General features: G+C 40.1%; 1 protein-coding gene across 1 annotated transcript in view; it reads left to right on the forward strand.

Annotated features, from left to right (window-relative positions):
- Nucleotides 1–2,378: 2,378 nt before the first annotated feature.
- Nucleotides 2,379–16,084, forward strand: part of FAXC (failed axon connections homolog, metaxin like GST domain containing) — a 39,131-nt gene continuing 25,425 nt past the window's right edge. Inside the window, exons 1-3 of the mRNA XM_058174928.1 lie at nt 2,379–2,781; nt 11,843–11,978; nt 14,676–14,872. Coding sequence (XP_058030911.1) covers nt 2,528–2,781; nt 11,843–11,978; nt 14,676–14,872 — 587 coding nt within the window. The 5' untranslated portion in view covers nt 2,379–2,527. The remainder of the gene's footprint in view (nt 2,782–11,842; nt 11,979–14,675; nt 14,873–16,084) is intronic.

The raw sequence follows: 16,084 nt of genomic DNA on the forward strand, positions 1-16,084 counted from the left end.
TCCTTGGACAGCAAAGGTGATTAACAAGCAAGTACCAGAGTGCATAACACCAGACATGTCACTGGAAGGCATAATCACAAAACTGCATCTTGCTTATTTTGGCTATGTCACACACAGGAATTCACTGGAGAAAGCAATTATGTTTGGAAAAGGTAGTGTAAAAGGAAACCAGGCCCCCAAAGAACATGGTGGCTGGACACCATCAAAGATGATATCAACCAGAGCATAGAACAACTCAGAGTTGTAGTGCAAGATTGGAAGATGTGGAGAGACCTTAGAATTGCCAAGAGTTGGACACAACTAAATGGATAACATCATCATCATCATCATTTATATCTAAACAATAGCAGTCCAGGGGGTGAGAGATAAAGCTGTTTCTGCTTCTTCCCTAAATAGATAAGCTTTTAGGATTTATGTATGTGAGGAAGAACTTCATACTGGCAGTTCTGCTATAAATTTTTCCTAGTTCTCAAGAGCAAGGAGCAATGGAGTGCTGTACTATTTTCAACTTGAATTTGGCTTGGAAGCAGGCCCTTCAAACTGAGTCTTAGAAATGTTTCAACTATTTAATCTGTTCCTGTTTAGGATAAACAAAGTGTTCCAAAGATACGTGAAAGCTGGTGATTTCCAAAGTAAAATCAAAGTAATGAAACCAAAGTTATGAAACCAAAGTAAAATCCATCTTGGCAACCCAAGAATTAAACCTTTTTAATCTTACGAGTATAAGATTGAGAGGAAATATCTTACTAAGATGTCACTAGAGAATATTAAATACTATATGTATTTGCTAGTTAAAGAAACATCCTCCTCCACTCCTTACTATTATTTTGTTTAGAGCACTTAAGCTGACACAAAGATTTGCTAGCAGAGACAGGCCCCTTATTAATGTATAGCTTATTGTAGAATCTATACTTTGTATAGATTGTACTGAAATAATGAGGTTAGGACAGCTTTCTGTCATCTCGGTAATGGCTGGATAATATTAGGAAATCCTTTATGTCAGTGGTCTCAACCTTTGCGGCTTGGTGGCCTGGCTGGGGGGTGGGGGGAGGGGAGCTGGGCTGCATAAGCATGGCCCAATTCCAATAGGCCACAGCCTGGTAGTGGACCTCAGCCCAAGAGTTAGGGACCTCTGCTTTAAGTCATAAACTGGGATCCTGCTATAAACTCAAGAGAGGCAAGAGAAGTAGAACAAGTCTGCTGGGTTTGTCTTTGGCAATCTTGCAGCTCAGCTACTCAATTTTTTCATCCAAATTTGGCTAATTTTTGCAAAAAGAGGTCAATGTGTACATTCGGTTGTATGTAATACGGTTTTTCTGTGTGCAAAGACCCTGCAAAGAATTACAGATGTGGATGGATACTTTCTGGAACCGGTACAAGAATATTTCTAAGTATAAATAGGGAAATGTGGGAATTTGATTATAGAAAAGGCCAATTGCCTTCATAAGAGAAATGGCTGCAAGGAGTCTCATTAGGCTTGCAGAAGAAACGGAACTGGGGAATGGCTTCTATCATCTCCCTTACAACCTTTAAGGAGATTTATGTTCAAAATTACCTGTTGTAACTTCACAGGCACAGTGACCTTGTATTCCCCAATTCCCCCATGATATTGTGTTCAGCCAAATCAAGCCTGAAGAATAGAAACGCCAATCTCTAAAAGGTGAAAGCAGAGATTAAAACTGGAAAGGGAGAAAAACAAAGGGGAGAGGGGGGGGGGGTTTCGTATAAAAATGCGGAAACACGTAGATACTTAAGGCACACAGGTCGCAGTGTACCAAACGGAAGCGATTATATTTTGGGCTCCGAAGGTGCAGCTCACCGCTTGAAGGGGGGAGACCACGTGACACAACCCTTGGCTGATGCCACCAAAGATGCAGGGCACAACAACAACAACAACAACAACAACAGCAGCAGCAAAATGAACCAATAGAACAGAACTCCGCTTCCATCCGGAAGGGTGTGTGTATATATATATATATATATATGCTAATCTCCCAACCATCCTTCGGTCTGCTTGCCGGGAGCCGCGCAGCTCCCCCTTAAATCGTGTCCTTCGCTCTTAATGGGTGACCTCCGCCTTCCTCACTCCGCTAAGCTCGCTGCTTTCGTGTTTAATTCTCCACGGACCGGACTCGGGCGCTGGTTTTTTTAGGCAGATTGAAAGCCATGACATCACCTCCCTCCCTCCTTCCCTTCTCCTCCTCCTCCGGGCGAAGACATAAAGACCGAGAGGTAGCGGCAAGGAAAAAGTACCGCCGCTGTTGCCGCTGCCGGTGATGTTGGTGCTGATGTTGCAGAGCTCGCCAAGGACACTCGGCAGAGCCGCCGCCGCCGCCGCCGCGCTCTTCCTTTTCTCTTCCTCTTCCTCCTCCTCCTCCTCCTCCTCTTCCTCTTCCTCTATTGTCGAACTCCCGGCTTGCCCCTGCCGTCCGCACCTTGACGCCGCCCGCTTTCTCCCCCATGCAGACGGCCTTGGCGGCGTCGATCCGTGGGCAAACGGGAGCTAGCAACGCCCGCGTCGCGCAGCATGCCCTGGGGGGTTGGCTTCGCCTCATCCAGGTCGTGCGTGGTGGATCTAAGCAGGAATCAGAGCCTTTGGTGCGCGAGGTCGGACGATCAATTTTCCTTTTATGGGGAAATCCTTGCTTTCCCACTGCAGGATTACGGCGGGATCATGACAGGGCTGGGATCTGATTCGTGGTGGAAGAAAACCCTTTATTTGACTGGGGGGGCCCTGCTCGCCGCTGCCGCCTATCTATTCCACGAACTCCTGGCTATTAGGTGAGCGAGAGACCCGGGGTGTTTTTTTGGTTTTTTTTTTGGAAGGAAGTCATAGATGGCGATAACACAGCAGGGGCCCGATTGTGTGGATTATGTTTTCATTAGAGCAAGGTTTCTTTGACTTGGGCCGGGAAGGGGAGGAGAGGGCAGGGTTATTGGCCCACCCGGATAGGATACAGAATATCATCGGGTTTTAAGAATGCAGGCCTTCATTTAAGAGGAGGCTCTGTTCTGTTCTGCAAAAATCTACTTTGGATGTCAGCCTTTAAGCCCCTGGGCAGGGCCTCTGAACATAGGCAGAGTGTTTTTCTAGTGGTGGGCCAATGCATTCTGGGATTAAATGGTAAACTGATTTGCAGACTGCCATGATCTCTTTCCAGCAAGTACCCTCCTAAAACTGGGATTACACATTTACGTCGATTAGAAGGGAGTTTGCTTATATAGCCTGCATATTTTAAAATGGAAGATCGATTGTAAAAGAAATAATATCACCATAAAACATTAGGAGTCGACATTCAATTGTGCTCTAGTTTAGAGAACCAGTTTGGGTGATGTAGTTATGAGTACTTTGTTACACAAAATGAAGTCTTCCGGTCAACCTGCACTTCGGATGGTCACATCCTTGTAGCTTTCTCTGACAATAATGAACATGTTTTTAATTCCCCAGTCTAGGCAACGCCTATTGTGTTCCTCAATGTCTCCCATGCAACATAGAAATCGGGCCTAGGCCTGTTTAGCTGCCATATTGGATAGACATATAGAAACAGGCCCACTACAAGATTTCCCACAATCTTCACTGAGTTAATGGAAACACCACAAGAACAGTTGTACAGAACTGTGGCAATGTGATTTATACAGACTTGCATACTAAAGCAAATAATATTTATATTGAAATGTATTAAGTAAATATGAGATATGTGGTGATATTTAACAATAGCTGTTTCTATTTCCTTTAAAGTAGAGTTTGATAAAGAATTTGATAAAACAAATAAATAGAATGGGGAGAAAAGTTGGGATGGTGATGGAAATAGAAGAATATTTCCTCATTTTAAAGACCACTAAATATGCTGGACTACATACCCAATCATCAAAAGTCAGTACTGTTCTAGGGAAGTCTGTTTTCTCTTTGTTTGTATGAGAATTGCTAATCTTAATAGGAAACTGTTAAAATGCTATTGCCAACCTCTATTGTGACCTGCCTCTTTCCCCAAGGGTTTAGCATCCCTCGTGAAAAAAGAAATTCTGGACAACATTGAAACCTTTCTTCCTATATTGTAATAGTTTTATGGGTGCCGATAAAAATTTGTTGTGGTTTTTGCCACTCTCAACTCTGGATTAACCAGCATGAGTAATTGCAACTTTTAAAATGCTTTGCAAATGCTAAGACCAGGAGTTCAGCCACATACTGACTTTATATCCAGTATCAGTTCAGTTATTGGTCACAAATCATAATGTTTTAAAGTTCAGATTTCTCTTCATAACAGTTTTCTCTTCATTAACCTTAACTTCATTAAGATAGTTTTTCCCCCCCATAAGCTGCAAATATTGGAGACAATACCTCATAAGAAAAAAACAATTTTTTTTCAGACCAAGAGTCATTTTTGGGGTTTGGAGTGCTGAGAGCCAGATTCCAAAAGTAGGCAGGACCGTGGCAAATAGATGCAGCCAGACAAAAAATAAATTTTGTTTAATTAAACTTGCATTTATTTGAGTGAAATTAATGATGACTTCCTATGTATTTAAATAATTTTGTCTTTCAGTCACATTAAAATTGACAGTTTTATGGAAACTTTTGGAGAGGCACTAAAAGACTATCCATTGAAGTATGCAACTAACAAAAGAAAACCCTGCCTTCTTTTCTGTCACAATTCAGACTTTATTGTAATCAGTGTTTTGCTGAAAGCAATACAAAAATTTAAAGCATATAACATAAAGTGAAGAAAAAATAGAAAAAGTTGTATGATCAATATGATGAGGTCATGGCAACTTTTACAAACAGTAAAATAGAATTTGACCACATTCAGTGAAACTGAGTCTTATTGATTACTGAACAGCAGCATATATCCAAATTACCTGAAAATGTAAAAAAAGGAGTTCTAAAATATAGCTTGCAACAAAATGTTTTCAGTATTTTGAAATTCTCTACCAGGGCACAGTCTTAATATGAATGATTTTTCCCCTTAAATTTCCCTTCAAGAACAAATTTCCATCGAATTATATTAAAAAATGCTAGTGTTAATGTCTTTCTGAATTTGAAGATAGTTATTTAAACATTTTGCAGGAACAACTGTTGTACTCAAAAACACATCTCTAGAGAAGGCTGACAGATTTAATTGCCCTTCTGTGCCCATAACACTTAAAATGCTTGACAGTGCTTACTTGTAGCCCAAATGGCACAGCTTTCCTTTGGGCACCACAACATCTTATGCATGCACAAAAGTAGTAGAGTTGTGGCACAGTGTTGCTTTTGTCATTTTAATGGCACTAAACTAATTCAATCTCTTCACAAGAAAGCACCTCTAAACTCAAGGCAGTATAGAACCAAATAAGTAGATATATCATTTGGGGATTTTTGTAGGGTGCTTCAAGAAAGAGGATTCCTAGAATTACCAAAGTCCAGCTATTCCATCTTTTGATCTTCCAATGTTTGATAGTTTTGAAATCATGATAAATCTGAGGATCAGTTTATTTGGAGCTGATTAGATATATTTGTTTTATTTCATTTATATTGTACTTGTCCTGCATTTCCCCCCCTCTTCCCCTCTTTCTCCCTCTTCAATTTTATTTTCACAAGTACTCTGTTTGGTAGGGTAGACTGATAAATAATGATGGCCCTAAAAGCAATTAAAGAGGCTTATATAACTGGGCAGAAATTCAAAGCTGAGTTTATCCAGATCTAGTCTATATTAGCATTGTTTCATGTAGTACATTCTGAATAATATATTTGTGGTTGTTTTGATGTTAAAAGTTGGCTAATCAGGTCTTGAACTCTCAACAATGATACATTACAAAGTAAGATTAGTGACTATCATAATTGCATAACTACTAAATTATCTTCTCAGTATAATAAAGTATAAGAAAGGAAGTTGATATTAATTTAATCAATGAATGCTAAATGTGAATTGCTTTATATTCTCTTGACCTGGTGATAAAATTATTTAAACATGGTGGCGAAACTTTCACAAATTGCTAGTGGAGACATTGAAGCATACATTTTTACATATTTGATTAATTATTTTCCAATGACTAAATTTCAAACATAAGAAATTATATATAATTGTTTTAAAGGAGATCATTTTATATCTTTCTTACTTGGGTAGTATATAGCTCTTCCATAATGGCTCATGGGATTTAGATTTTGTTATAGAAATCTCTTAAATGTGTTTCTTTAAGGCAACAATCTGTTAGATGTGTTTTATCATAAATCCAGAATTTTTAAATATCTGAAGAAAATATTTTGGGAAAAATTAATATAGGTGATTAACGTACCTTTAACTGATCTGATTTATTACTGGTTGATTTTTAAATCCTAAGCAAATGCATAGATGATTATATATTTGAGAGTAAGTCCCAATAAATTCAGGGGGCAGAGGTTGAACAGATATGTCTAGCACTATTTCGTAATAGCATAATCCTAATCATGAATAGATCCCGCTTAATAGGCTCTTTTCTAAGAAAGTACACATGTACGGCTACCTTGAATTAAATTACTTCTGGAGAATATATTTACTGCCTTGAATTCAAACTAATCTCTAAGGCAACTTGTTGTGGTTGTTGTAAAGCTGGAAAGAACTTAAAATGAACATAAGAGAGTAAGAATGTTCTGGTTAGGTCAGCCTTTGGAGGTAGAACAGACTTTACAAGAATGTCTGTAGGTAGGCTATCATAACAGAAGCTTCAAAGCTTGACTGTGTTTTCCCTTAGTATACCTCAGGGAGTTAAGAAAGAGTCACTTTGAATTTCTTTCCGAAGTTTTCTTTGCTTTCCAGGCTTAAAACATGTTTTTGTAATTGACAAAAGGTCATCTCGGTGACTCTCCATAGTTTAGTTATGTGACTCTGGCTGCTGTACCCCAGAATATGAGATTGTTTGGTCTAGTTAAGGTGTTAGACTAGCACCAGAGAGATTTAAGCTCAAGTCCGTCTTCAGTCCACTGGGTGACTGGATGCTGCTGATGGCTCTTTCTCAATCCAACCTGTGTATCTCATAACGTTTTTGTGGGAAGAAAGGGGAGAGGGAAGGTTAGGTATAACAATTTGAATTTTGGAAGCAAACTCAGTTTATGAATATAATTAAAATAACTCCATAAGGCATAGTAGTTTTTATCATTGCTGCTAACCCTAAATAAACTGGGGGAAGCTACAAAAAAGAATTCCATTAGTTATGTTGGGTGGGAATTCTGGGAATCCCATTATTTCGGAACAGTTTTATATCAGAGAAGGTTGCTATTTGAGAACCATGGCTTCAGATCTTAATTGTTATGGGGTGGTACCTGGTGCAGCAATCTACAGGTAAATTTATTGATTAATGGGAGGGAATAGTCCTGGAGGCTGTTCCCACAGATTAATTCTGCTAGGTAAAATGGCCATTATTTGGATAAGTCGGATAAAACAAATACCTGTTATATCTAAAAGCTTTGTCCATATATAGACAAATAAAGACAAATTTAGTTACATATAATACTAAATGAGTTATCAGCTATTATGGATTATTGATGGAAATCCCATACCCTGAGTTGTGCTTGGATATTATTTTTTTTCCATAGGCTTAGGCTTAGTCTAGACCTTAGTCTAGTTCTGTTATTTTGTTATACTGTTCTAACTGAAGAAAGGAATGTGAACTTTTCAGAGTCTTGTTGGATTGGAGTGGCCTTTAAGCCCCAGTAAATAAATAAAAATAGATAAATAATTAGAATCAGCTAACTCAAAGTAGGGAAAACGTGTCTTTGTGCTATATTTTCAGCAAGCTTGTAGAATTAGTAAGATGGATTGATCCTGAAATATGATTTGTGTTGGTCTGAGTCATCATAAAAGCATATTCTTGTAACAACAACAATCAGTCAATGTTTCAAAATATCATTAGCTACAGAGTATGTTTGAGAGCAGGAAATATAGCCATAAAGCATATTCACTTACAGTGTAGATACCAATACTGTAAAATCCCTCATGAATTACCTATCCATCATGAGCAGCACAGATAAGAACACAAAAGCAAGGAGAACCTGATGGAGGGTTGTGTTCTCTGGATCCCAGTTCCTAAACACAGAGAGACACTGTACTCAGCCTCAATTAATATTCTGTTGCAAAACAGAGCTCAGAAGCCTGCGGATCACAAGTTGTCCCAAGAATTCTCAAGGTTGCATTGTTGACATTTGATGTCGTATTTTCGCCTTTCTTTCTTGCTATTAATAAATTAAGCCATAAGACAGATTCATTAAACCTCTTTAGGGTTGTCAGACATGTCTATTGAGCAAGCCCCTACTTATCCCTCTCCAAAGTCTAAAACTAAAAAATAATAAATATCTAGCTCTCAGAAGCTCTTTGATCCAGTAAATAAAAGGGCTTGACCAGCTGAAAGAAAGTTGCCCATGTTGTAGACGATGGAGTCTCTAAAGCATTAAAATTGCCCCACCGAATCATGAGTATTATGAGAGTTTCTCTCAGTGGCCTGCAAGAAGGAAATAGTTCCACAGGAGAATTTAGAACAGAGGTGTCAAACTTGATTTCATTGAGGGCCACATCAGGGTTGTGTTTGACCTTGGGGCGGGGGATGTGGCCAGGGTGAGCATAGCCAGTTTGACGTCACTTGTGTTGGGGGCACCTGTGGTGGCCAAGTGCTAAGGCAGACCCTCCCTTTTCCCTCATTATAATCCTTCCTTCCTTCCTTCCTTCCTTCCTTCCTTCCTTCCTTCCTTCCTTCCTTCCTTCCTTCCTTCCTTCCTTCCTTCCTTCCTTCCTTCCTCTTCTTCTTTTTCCTTCCCTCTTCATTCTCCTTTCTGCTTCCTTCCCCTCTTTCCTTATTTTTCCTTCTTTGCTTTCTTCTCATCTTTCCATCTTCCATTCTTCTTTTTTTTTGGTCTTTCCTCTTTCCCTTCTTAGATGTTCCTTTTGTTTTGTTTTGTTTTTAGTTTGTTTTGCTAGTCCTCTGCCAGTGAAAACGGAGCTGAGTGGGGGGGGGGCATTTTTGCTGGCAGAGGGCTGCAGGATGCTGCTGTAGCTGAAAATGGAGCCCACGCGCAGCCCACCCAATCTCTGTTTTCGCTGGCAGGGGCACCACAGGCCAGTCCTTTGCTATTTTCAGGCTGGCCCTGTGGGTCAGATCTAAGCACCCTGTAGGCCGGAACTGGCCCGGATGCCTTGAGTTTGACACTCCTGATCTAGAACAAGCCATTTTTGTTTTGGCTACTTCAGAGAAAGTTGAAGAATCCATAGGTTGAAGTGACAAAACTCCCTCAGTAAGATGAGAGAAGGATAAATAGGAAAGGAGATTGTTTTTTCTTTCTTGTCCTCTTTGTGGCTTTTTTTTTTAGAATTTATATTTCAGCCTAAAAGCCAATGTCTGCTCTGAGTCTCTTGGTATTGATGTAATTGTTTATTTTCTGGAACTGAAGCTAAATTTTGGTCCAATCTCCTGGAAGTTGGCTGGAACATATCCACAGCAAATTCTGAAACTGGGATAATGCATTATTAGCCTATACCGCTGGAAGAAGATGTTTCCCTAAGTGCTGAGTAGAGGGAGGCAAAGGGACTCAAGAGTTAAGGCACGTGATGACAAGGGTGTTGTGGCTAAAATGCAGAATCATGCATATGATGTTTGTAAATAATGTAACTGATTGTAATGACGGAAGTGTTTATATACAATGTCAAGTCATGATAAATTTTGCCTTTTTTCTAATTGGGCAGTGATTTAAAACAAAGACTAGGATTATTAAGCAATCTTAATACGTTACTGATGATTTTGCATTCTTTGGGCACAAATACAAAGGACCATCAAAAGTTGGTCCTTGGCTATTGAATTTCAGTATGGCGGCTTGGAGGCCTTACATAGCCCTTAGGCTATGGATTGTTCATCTTTGTACTAAGTCAAAACAAAAGCAAAGCAGATTACAGGTAGTCCCTTGACTTAAAGCCACTTGTTTAGTAACCATTCAAAGTTACAAGTGGTACTGAAGAAACTGACTTAAAACCAATCCTCGTACTTATGGCTATCACAGCACTCCTGTGGTCGTGTGATCAAAATTCAGACACTTAGCAACCGGCAATTCTACAACAGTTGCAGTATCCCAGGATTAGGTGATCACCATTTCCCACCTGCCCAGCCGGCTTCCAAGAAGCAAAATCAGTGGGAGAAGCTGGATTTTCTTAACAACTGCATGATTTGCTTAACAATTGTGGCACAAAGGTCACACGATTGGGTTAACTCAATTGCCTTGGTTAGCAATGGAAATTCTGGTCCCAATTATTGTCATAAGTTAAGGACTTTTTGTATATCATAGCATAGTGTGTGAATCCAACAAGACAATCAAAGGCAGTACTGGCAGTATGGGAACAAAGGTCTATAATTCTCTTTGAAATGATCTTCTAGTTTATGAAGACATCTGTCTTGGTATCAGACCAAGTGAAACAATTGGATGAACAATGCACAGTATTCTAATGACTTCTTCAGGGTGATGTCTCTTTTTATCAATAGTTCAACTAAAGTCTGCATGTTCTATCTGGAATTTGAGAGATATGCAACAATAATTCCACTGTGCTTTTGGTGTATACTTTTTAAAAAAAAATATGATTACTTGTTTTATTTTTTATTTATTATGTAGTGGCATGGGCTTTTGGGGGAAAGAACAGAATAGAAATAAAATGAATATTAAATAAAATAAATACCGTATATACTCGAATATAAGCCGATCCGAGTATAAGCCGAGGTCCCCAATTTTACCCCAAAAAACTGGGGTAAACTGGGGACTCGAGTATAAGCCGAGGGAGGGAAATGAGGCAGCTACCGGTCAGGGAAAGCCTCCCTCCCTCAGCCGAGAAGGCTGGCGGCTCCCCCGCCCCGCCCTCTCACTGCACCGGCAGGGCTTCCCCGCGCTAATGCAAAAGCCCGCCAAGTTTGCACCATCCGGTATAATGTGAAAAAAAGAAGAAAGAAAAAAAACTCGAGTATAAGCCGTATATACTCGAGTATAAGCCGAGGGGACGTTTTTCAGCACAAAAAACGTGCTGAAAAACTCGGCTTATACTCGAGTATATACGGTAATTATTTTATAACTGACCCGTTAAACCATCTACAACAGTAAAACTAAACAATTAGTAATACTAAATGTAGATCAGTCTGCTGATTTCTGTGTTGTGAAGTCCAAATAATAAGTTTGTCCCCAGCAAGATTGCATTCCTAGTTAAAATTTATTTTGAAACCATTTTCCGCTAAGTTGAAAAAAAATGGATTATTTATGGTACAAGGCTAATTCAGTTGACTAAAATCGTGAAAGTAGATATAAAATGAACTCATCTAATACCATAAAGATGAATGGCTTATCTGAAAGAAATAAAATAGAAATAAAACCCAAGTTAAAATTAAGCTGAATAGTTTAGGATTAGAGTTGCAAACTGCTTTCCCCACTACAAGTGTGTATTGTTTTTAATTAACTTTAATATTCATATGCTTTTAATTTACTGTAGTGTGAAGTTTGCTATATGGTATCAACTCAGTGGAATCAAGACTTGAACCTTCAATGCAAGCCATACCTAGAGATCATCATCATCATTATCATCACAATGTTATCACAATCACATCAATATATATATATATATATCAGTGAAACTTGGAAAGGCTTGTAATTTCCAATACAAATTCAGTTTGGCTTATTGGCTTACTTTGCTATTGCTAAGTGCCTCTTAGAAACTTCAGAAATGATGAATAACAATGACAGTAATCTAAGACAAGACAGATAGAGTTCCTGCCTGAGCAACTGCATTGTAGTTTGTGTGTGTTATGTACTTTGATGCTCTCCAAGATGCAATTTTTTCTGCTTTTTAAACCACCTTGCTTATTTTTCTTCTAGGAAAGAACAAGAAGTTGATTCAAAAGATGCCATCATCCTACATCAATTCTCAAGGCCAAATAATGGCATTCCCAGTTTATCTCCTTTCTGCTTGAAAATGGAGACTTACTTGAGGATGGCTGATTTGCCTTACCAGGTAACCTGGTGCATCATGAAATTTGGACCAGAATTATTTAGCTTTCCTAAATAGATGTACTTTAATGTTCTTTTTGGTTCTAAAGATATAATCAGAAGCAGCGGCATCTGCAGTGTGGGGGTGTCAAAATTAGCAAAGATTGAAGACAAAGGATTATTATGGAAGTTCCACCCCTTTTTTTGAATGTCCATGTGAGAGTTACAAATGGACAAAAAGAAAAATTCCATCACAACTCTTTGTTTGCTATCTTTGACTTCCTCATCCAATAGGCGCTGTATATAAAATTACATTATTTGTATCTTTAAATTATATAAAATTAAGCATACAATATCATATGGAAATATCTATGTGTTATGTACACTTTTCTGGATTCTTGTATTATTATTGCAGCATCTAATCTGGGTCAGTTACTGGCACCAGAAGTTTTGTCATCTGAGCTTTTGGACCAGTGTTGGGTTTCAAATTTTTTTACTACTGGTTCTGTGGGCATGGCTTGGTGGGTGTGGCAGGGGAAGGATACTGTAAAATCTCCAGTCCCTCCCCACTCCAGGGGAAGGATACTGCAAAATCCCCATTTCCTCCTGATCAGCTGGGACTTGGGAGGCAGAGAATAGATGGGGGTGGGGCCAGTCAGAATTTTTACTACCGGTTCTCCAAACTACTCAAAATTTCCACTATCGGTTCTACAGAACTGGTCAGAACCTCCTGAAACCCACTTCTGTTTTGGAGGCCATCTTTAGGGAGGCCATCTTTAGGGAACTTCTCTCTAGCCCTAATTCTAGAGAGAAGTATGTACGTGCATACATATCCTAACTCTAGAGAGAAGTTCCCTGAGGATGGGCTCTAGGATGCATCTGAAACCTTGAAGACAAAACCTCTGGTCCCGCTGACTGACACAGATTGGATCCTGCAACATTATCCTGGGACACCAGGGGTGAAATGCTCCTGGTTCTGACCAGCTCGCCCAATCCGGTAGCGATAGTGGTAGATGGTTCGGAGAACCGGTAGCAAAAATCCCTGGCCCCGCCCCCTGCCTCTGCTGAGCCGAGCCATGAGGGTTTTTTTTTTTTACTTTTAAAAGCAGTTTTTCTTCAGCCGAAAACATGTCTTTAAAAGTTAAAAAAAAAAAAGCCTTTGAGGATCCCGCGTTTCAGCTGAGACCGTCAGAACCCTTAAAAAAATTTTTTTTAACAACCTCTTCGGCCGGAAAAAAAAAAGTTTTAAAAGGCTCCTCTGGCAATCCCAGTTGAGTTCCACATCACCAGAGAACCTTAAAAAATATGCTGAATTACATTCAGCCGAAGAGCTTGTAGAAAACCTCCTTTTAAGAGGTTCTGGGCTGCTATGAAGGATTTACCTTATTACTGCTCCTTTCCGGCTTGCAAAGCCATGTTTTACATCAGTTGCATTACCTAGCAACTGATTCTGCTTGCCTAAAATCCATCTCCTCAGTGCCTCCTCAATCTGCCTGCTTTCCTGGCTGAGGAACTCTGGGAATTGAAGTCCACAAACCTTAAAGTTACTAAGGTTGGAGACCCCTGATCTAAAAAATATAAATAAAATAAAATAATAAAATAAAATATTTGTGCAGCTTTCTGAGATTTGGTGTGTTTCTGTAGTGTTTCATTCTACCTACACAAACACACAAAATCTCACAAAGCTGTATGTGGAATTTTGTGTGTTTGTGTGTGTGTGTGTGAGTCAGTTGTGTTGTGTTGTGTGTGTGTGTAAAGTGTGAAAGTTGGTTTTTGAGCTTTTTGTGGCTGTGTGAGATTCCTGCTTGTTGCAGGGGCCATTCTGGGTACAGTGCAGCTGCTTTTACATTGTGTGTGAGTCAGTTGTGTTGTGTTGTGTTTTGTGTGTGTGTGCGTGTGCGTGTGTGTGTGTGTAAAGTGTGAAAGTTGTTTTTTGAGCTTTTTGTGGCTGTGTGAGGTTTCTGCTTGTTGCAGGGGCCATTCTGGGTGAAGTGCAGCTGCTTTTACATTGTGTGTGAGCCAGTTGTGTTGTGTTGTGTGTGTGTAAAGTGTGAAAGTTGGTTTTTGGTACTTCTTATTGTTTTGTATACTTTGTTTATTATTTTTATTATTTATTGTTATTGGCCACACCCACCCAGTCATCTGACCACCAAGCCATGCCCACCAAGTAAGCCACGCCCACAGAACCGGTAGGGAAAATTTTTAGACCCCTTTAATACAATTCCCCGCGATGTGGCGACCCCAACCATAAAATTATTTTTGCAGCGATCTCAGCGCGCCTCAGCAGCTGCAGAAGGGGGGAAAAAGTGGCAAACTGTTTTTTTGAATTTATCGCGCACGAAGCCGTATTGGCTAGCGATCTGAACTGCTTGCGATTGCCTTGAGGACGGAGGCATTAAAGCGGAGACTCCTCCCCTATTAAATTTATCACACCTGAAGCCAGATTAGGCTAGCAATTGGGAGTGATTGCTTGTGGAGTCAACCATTGGAGCGCGATTCTTCGACTCGCAAGTATACTTCCCATATTTCCGATGGTCTTAGGCGACCCCTGGCAAATCGTCATTCGACCTCCAATGGGGTCGCGACCCACAGGTTGAGAACCGCTGCATTAGGTGATCATGCCAACTTTTTGGAGGAGTGAAATTGAATTCATTGCAAGAGCTGAACCTGACTTAGCTTCCATGTGATTGCTTTATTTTTGTTTTGTTGTTTTGCTTCACAGAACTACTTTGATGGAAAGCTTTCTCCCCAAGGGAAAATGCCATGGATCGAATACAATCGCAAAAAGGTATCCGGCACAGAGTTCATTATTGATTTTTTGGAAGAGAAGCTTGGAGTGAATTTAAACAAACACCTTGGCCCACATGAGAGAGCTGTTTCTAGAGCAGTAACAAAAATGGTGGAGGAGCACTTCTACTGGTAAGTTGACATAGGAATAGGAGTGCTCTTGAAAGATTTAAAGGATGTAGCTGTGAGACATTTACAATGGACAACATACTTTTTGTGAGGAACATAGGACTGCATGCAGTGTGTGCAGTGGGCCTGCTGCCAATGTGTTTCTCCCTTTAGCTACCTGTATGGCAAGATCTTAAGGCAGATTTTGCTCAAAGTACTTGAACACACTTAGACTTAATGCACATTTGGGAGTTCTCTGTTGTAAGAGTCTCTAACCCCATGGAAAGTTTTACCTACTTTTAGAAGAAGACATCCATCTCTCCAATTTAACCCTTGTTAACTCAGCTTGGTGGTGCCTGGGCCTGTTGGCACAAATTAGCAAACTTTTTGTAGTCGCAGTGGGCAGGGACATAATAAAAAGTGGGATAAACGAGGAATAAAACCAAAATGAAGAAATTAAAATAATTGCTCACCCCTATTTTAAAGGAGAAAAGGAGTGCAAATGTGCAAAACACACACACACACACACACACACATACACACACATGCACATCTACCGCTTTTTAGATTTTCCAGTGATTCTCCAAACATCCTAAGTTTATATCCATTTAGTTTATTTAATGGGCTAGAAAGGGATGCAGTAGTTATAAAACATAGAGGTGTCAAACTCGAGGCCCAGGGGTGGGCCTGCGGGGTGCTTAGATCTAGCCCGCAGGGCCACCTGGAAACAGCAGAGGACTGGCTTGCGGTGCCTCTGCTGGCGAAAATGGAGCTTGGGAGGGCCGTCCATGTTTTCACTGGCAGAGGTTTGCAGGAGGCTGTCGCAGCCGAAAATGGAGCTTAGGAGCCCGTTTTCACTGGCAGAGCACTAGGGCCACCAGAAGTGCCCCTGTCACAAGTGATGTCTAGCTGGCCATGCCCATCCTAGCCAGGCCTAGCCCCGAGGTGACACAGAACCCTGATGCGGCCTTCAATCAAATCGAGTTTGACATCCCGTTATAAAACAATTGGGTGAAAGGATAATAAAAGTGACTGAAAATATATAGCCCAGTTTCCTCTCATTAATTTGCACCCAGATTATTCTTTTTTAAAAATTCATTCTCATTGAGCCGACATAATGTTTTCTTCTTCTTGATCTGGAGGATCGATGATAATTAAATAAGCAAAGCACCACAGAGGCAGTGGTGGGATTCAAGTAATTCAACAACCGGTTCTCTGCCCTAATGATTTCTTCCA

The sequence above is a fragment of the Ahaetulla prasina genome, chromosome 1 (genome assembly GCF_028640845.1).
Source record: "Ahaetulla prasina isolate Xishuangbanna chromosome 1, ASM2864084v1, whole genome shotgun sequence".
Classification (NCBI taxonomy): Eukaryota; Metazoa; Chordata; class Lepidosauria; order Squamata; family Colubridae; genus Ahaetulla; species Ahaetulla prasina.